General features: G+C 41.7%; 1 protein-coding gene and 1 pseudogene across 2 annotated transcripts; one reads left to right on the top strand and one right to left on the bottom strand.

The window, feature by feature from the left end:
* Positions 1 to 478: 478 nt before the first annotated feature.
* LOC143612779 (uncharacterized) lies at positions 479 to 2,560 on the bottom strand (annotated as a pseudogene). The gene is made up of 2 exons (XR_013149995.1): positions 790 to 2,560; positions 479 to 601 (listed from the first exon to the last, which is right to left on the bottom strand). The product of XR_013149995.1 is annotated as an uncharacterized LOC143612779 (transcript).
* Positions 2,561 to 5,009: 2,449 nt separating this feature from the next.
* LOC143612788 (uncharacterized) lies at positions 5,010 to 5,738 on the top strand. Its single transcript, XM_077086688.1, has one exon. It carries the CDS (start codon positions 5,010 to 5,012, stop codon positions 5,736 to 5,738), a length of 729 nt encoding a protein of 242 aa, XP_076942803.1.
* The last annotated feature ends 262 nt before the right edge of the window (positions 5,739 to 6,000 follow it).

Raw genomic sequence — 6,000 nt, forward strand, 5'->3', positions numbered from 1 at the left:
TAGATACAATGGAGAATGCAAATATTAGAGAAGCAGAATCAGGTAAAAAGTATATTACAAGAAACAGAGGTAAAGAGTTTTTAATTACACTAACCTTGATAAGAATGCTTCTAGTCTCTGATTGTGTTGTTTCCAAATATCAGGCCCATATTTTGACATTAGATCCAAATTTTCCAGCCTGGCATCACATAAGAGCATGTTACACACATAACAAGAATGCCACTAGATAAAACTAATAACCCTTTCACAAGCCAAATTGAACCGTACCAGATAACTTGATGTTGCACTAAACGTTGAGATATTTGTCTAATGAAGTTTGCCAAAAATATTTAAAAATATTAGAAAATGTCATTTCCGTAAGCACAGTTTATTAACTGTTTAGAACAACTTCATATTTCTTCTTATTATTACAAATAAAATGGCAGTCACAAGTACAGCTGTTCACAAGCCGAACCGAACCGAACCAAGCAACTCAAGCTCGGTTATTTAGAACAAAGCCGATTTCTAGATATTTGAAAAGCCTTAACTCAACAAGATCAATACTTTTAAGTGATTTCACAAATTGATTTTACAAGATCATAACATACAAAATATAAAAGGTCTAAGCGTGAAGATGTTATTGCAAGTATTCATGAAACTACCAAAACATCATTAACCTACAGCAAACACAAACATCTAAGCGTTGTGAATACATTAACTGGAATATGTCTAATTAGACCAAACACGTGAAGACCAGAGATTTCCTGATTTCTGCAATATGTAACTTAAAATCTTCATTTCACATCCTACAATTACTATTTCAGTTTTCGTCTCTGGAGCACAAGCTAGGGTCATCCAATAATTCTTTTGGCACAAGCTTACCTAATAACTTAAGCATGTTTCTACTTAATGAACCAGCTGCAACTCCATCTATTAACAACGACAAAGTGGTAGCATCAAGAGAGTAACCTCTTCCATCCATCTCCTGTAAAAGCATCTCCACATCTTCAAAACATTTGTTCCTTATGTATCCTTGGAGAAGAAGACGATAAGTAACATTATCTGGCGGGCACCCACTCTCTTCCATTCTAAGAAACAAGTCTTTTGCATCTTGCAATAGACCTTCCCGACAAAAGCCACTAATCATCACATTATATGTCCTAACATCAGGTTGCAAACCTTTATCAATTAGGTCACAGAAAAGATTCCTTGCAATGCGAAATTTCCCACCTTTTCCCACCCCGTCAATGAGGATAGTGTAAACAACAATATTAGAATTTAGCTTGCTATCACCCATCAACTGGAACAAAGAGAGCGCATCTTCTACTAGGTTGTTGTTGCAAAGACCCTCTAGAACTATTCCATAAGTGCACTCGTCTGGAATTTGGCCTTGCGCATGCATCTCATCAAAGAGTTTGCGCGCCTCTACACAACGCCCAACCTGAAACAATCCTTGTAACATTGTGCTGTAAGTAACCACATCGGGTTTTAAACCTTTATCCGTCATCTCACAAAACATCTGCATAGCCTTTTCTGTATTCCGATTCTTGCAGTATCCGTTCAGTAAACTATTGTATGTGACAACATTAGGAACGAGACCTCTGAGTGTCATTGAATCATATATTTCCCTTGCTTTGATCATTTCACCTCGCAAACAATAGCCATCAATAAGTGAACAGTAAGTCACTATGTCTGGCTCGACCATGATATTTGTGGAGCGCTTTGGGCATCAGATTCTGTACTTTCAATAGCTGTTCCCGAATTTAGGGATTACAGCCTCGGCTTCATCAACTTTACCTTCCTTGCAAAACGCATCAACTAACACGTTAAAGGTTTGCACATATGGAGTAATCTTTTCATCCTCCATCTCTTTTAGCACCTTTAAGACCTCATCCCAACGACCTAATTTAGAAAGACCACATATTAAAGAAATGTAGGTGATGACATCTAGTAGAATGTGTTTGTTAAACACCATTTCTTTAAATAGGTTGAAAGCGTCATCTATCATTTGATCCTTGCAAAGACTATCAATGATGGTGCTATATGTAACATCAGGCTTGCAGTTTTCCTGTTCCATTAGCCTGAGCAGAGGAATTGCGGTAACGTTATTACCGAACTTGCAAAGTCCTTTAATCATTGTGTTGTACATAACCGCATTAGGTTCACAAAGTTTTTGTTTGATGAGCTTCTTGAATAACATTTATGCTTGAAGAATCATATCTTCAACAACAAGTCCGTCTAAGAGTGCACAGAATATGAACACATGGGGTATGATAGCTCGCCTGAAGCAAGATCCAAGGAGAGCAAAACCGTCTTTGGTGCGATGCAACTGACAACAACACTTAATTGCAATGCTCATGGTGTATTGGTTAACAGGGACACCAATGGAACACATTTTGTTAAAAAGATGAAGAGACGAAGCAAAATGTTTCATTTTGGTCACAGCATTCATCAACTGAGTGAACTTAACAACCGAGGGCAGCGGGCGTCTTTGAGACATTTCATCGAACAGGTTCAGTGCATCATTCAAGTTCCTAACTTTATCAATAACAGATCGACTTGAGGAAGCAGCATTGGAGTGAAAGGATGCTGCATTAATAAAGTGATAATAACGACATAACTGTAAACCTAATAACCCTTAAGATGAGAGACTCACGCCTGAGGGTGGTTACAGGAAGACCCCCCTCTTGTCCTTCCTGTAACGAGACTCACGGTGTCTGTTTTGCAAGTTTTTGTCATTGGACTTTGGGAAGTTATACTCATATCGTGTAGTAATTATCGTATTGTACCCAATGGACTCATTGGATCCAGGACCTATACCCGGGGAGTGGATCCGTGTTTCTTCATTGGCGCCATCCGTGATTTGTGTTAGAACAGCAATAGTTTTCGTTGGTTTTTTTGTTCGTTTGATATGAGTAAACTTCCTGAAGGGCCGACGGGAACCCCTGCAACTGAGTCACGTGTAACTAACACAGAAGCACCTCCGGGTCTTAGTGTTTTTGCACGCATCACGACTCCAAGTGGCCATACTCTTGAGCGAGTCACAGCTCCAGGGTCACGGAACATTGACGTAACACCTGGGGGTTTTACCCTAGAGAACGTCATAGCACCAACCAGTACCACCCCCTAGATATGGGACGGGCCTCGGCACCGGAAGGTTCTAATTTGGGTAATCTCAAACGGATTACGGAAGAAACTCGCCGAAAGCGGTCAGTGTTGGATCTAGAAAATGATTCAGGGGACTCTGACGTGGCGAGATCTCATAGACGTAATTCCAGATCCAGAGGAGCTTTAACTCCTGAAGAGTGGCTCCACGTGCAACAACAAAGTTTGGTGGCTGAATACGAGCGTAGAAAGCGTAACGAGCAACTTCACGCCCGTACTTTGAATTATGAGGAATCCCCAAGAGGATCTCCTACTCATCCGCCAACAGTGAGAGGAAGTCAAACCCGTTACAGTCAACAAACGGAACCAGAGTTTGGCGAACTTCCGAGGTTGCGTCTCGTCCTCGCATAAATATGCGGGTACCATCTTACTTAGACGAGTTTGATGATTATGATCCATCTTACCACCCGGGAAATTACAGTATGTATACTGGAGACAGTAGGATGAGTTCTCAGGCAAAAAGCAGCCGTCCGCATGACATAGTCCGCCACACTGAATACCATAGCAATGCGGAACGAGACTTCACCAAACCATATCGTCATGCGGCCTTCGCTGAAAAATCAAAGTTCATAGCAAGTATTGCCACAGCACCCTTTCCCGTTAATGCTAAGATACCTACATCGGTGGGTAAGTATAATGGTATGACTGATCCAAGTGATCATCCCCAGAACTTTATTGCGGTAGGTGGTGTTAGTGGCTGGACGCTCCCCTATTGGTGTCACATGTTCGCATTGACACTAACAGGGGCAGCAAGGGAATGGTTTGAAAAATTACCTGATGGGGAAGTTTCTAGTTAGGACGATCTGGTGAAAAAAATTTCCCAACACTTCAGTCAACAGAAGAAACATACTCGAGATCAATCAGAAATTTTGGATGTCGTCCGCCGGGATAACGAGTCCATAGAAGATTTTATCACCAGGTTCAACGATGAAAGTCTGAACATTGGTGGGATAAGTAAGGACATGCTCCGCGGTGCCTTCCGCAAAAACGTCAAATGTGATGATTTAGTCCGCACACTTACTGGCAGAGATGGAATGCCAAAAGAGTGGGACGACCTTATGACTGCGGCAAAGGTGTATGCTAACACTGAGAAAACGTTGAGGAATGGTAACCCGAAGCAAAAATTTAAAGTTGAATTTCAGAATCCAAGACCTAATAGACAGGCGAAAGGCCCTATCTGGTCAAGGCTTCAGCCAAGTGCGGAAGCGTCAAAACCATTTGATGCAAGATCCCTCATAGGCAACAAGAACAAAGCGGGACCTACAAACAGAGGTCCCAACAATTGGACTCCTCTTTCAAAGACTCCCGCTGAAATTCTCACTACAGAGAATATAAAATTCAGAAAACCACAGCCGCAAACAAGAAGATCCTTCTTAGACGCTACCAAGCACTGTTCGTATCATGACGACATTAATCATAATACAAATGAGTGTAGAACATTGAAAATGAAATTGAGACAGCTGTGAAATCTGGAAAACTCAAGCACTTAGTAAAAAATGGGAAACTCGATAATGGTAAAGCTCCCATTCGGGACATTCAGGGTCCGAGTAAAAAACAAATTAGAGATTTGAATGTCCATATGATACAAGGCGGATACAACACAGAGAAAAAGCAGAAAGAGTCTGAGGATGAAGAATGGAAGAATGAACCAGTAATCTTCCCGCGAATTTAAAGGGGGCCCGAATAATAAGAATCCCCTGATTATCACTGCTCTCTTCGGGCATTATCGTTCTCATTATGTCTTCTTCGACACTGGCAGCACGTCGGATATCATGTATGAACAATGTTTTGACCAGCTCGACGAGGAAGACAAAGAAAGGTTGAAACCCATCCACGCTCCAGTATCTGGGTTCGGAGGGGAAATAATGCATCCGCGAGGGGTAATCTCATTTCCAGTTACCTTAAGTGACGGAGTTCACTCAAGAACCGAAGAGGTCGAATTCCTGGTTTTACCAGTAACATCAAGACATGATATTATTCTCGGACGGGAAGCGATTGGTGACTTCAATGCCCATCCGTCCACAGCACATGGTGCAGTAGGAGTCCCAACTTGCACTGGTGTAGCAATAATTCATGTCAATCGACATTGCTTCGCAACCGAAAGTTCAAAGCCTACCAAAATTCCAAAACAAACTTTGAGAACTGAACCGGAAAAGTGGGTCTTGAACAAAGATTTCCCTGATCAAACTGTAACAATTGGACCTGCTATCTCCGGGATAGTGCGGACCTTTTTGAAACAGTTATTATCAAAGAATGTCGATGTTTTCGCATGGCAACCTGTGGACATGACAGGTGTTCCGCGAAACATTGCGGAACACAAATTAAGGGTAAACCCGTTATTCACGCCAATTGTTCAAAAACAATGCAAGATGGGTCCGGAACAAACGAAAGCAATGAATGAACAAGTCCAGGACCTCTTGCAGGCAGGGATCATTCTTCTAATCCGTTACCAAACTTGGGTCGCCAACCCAGTTATCGTCCCCAAAAGTAATGGAGCATGGCGAATGTGTATCGATTTCAAGGACTTAAATAAATCATGTCCCAAGGATTGTTATCCTTTACCCGAGATAGACCTCAAGGTTGAATCCGGCTAATATGGATGACCTCGTAATCTAAAGTGTTGAGGAAGATTAGATGTTAAGAGATATCGAGGAAACTTTCCAAACATTAAAAAGTATTAACATGAAGTTGAATCCGGCTAAGTGTTCATTCGGAATAGAAGAAGGAAAGTTTTTGGGATGCGGGCTTCAAAGCTAATCCCGATAAAGTTCAAGCTATAACCCGCATGCCTTCCCCATCTTCTCTCAAGGAAGTCCAGACACTCAATGGCAGACTGGTTGCTCTGAATCGTTTCTT

Source organism: Bidens hawaiensis, unplaced genomic scaffold (assembly GCF_021521415.1).
Source record: "Bidens hawaiensis isolate Kalapana, Puna unplaced genomic scaffold, B.hawaiensis_p1.1 tig00035550_1, whole genome shotgun sequence".
Lineage (NCBI taxonomy): Eukaryota > Viridiplantae > Streptophyta > Magnoliopsida > Asterales > Asteraceae > Bidens > Bidens hawaiensis.

What these genes read in the sequence shown, in the direction of transcription:
- LOC143612788 (XM_077086688.1), top strand. Translation starts at nt 5,010, where the DNA reads ATGCATCCGCGAGGGGTAATCTCATTTCCAGTTACCTTAAGTGACGGA.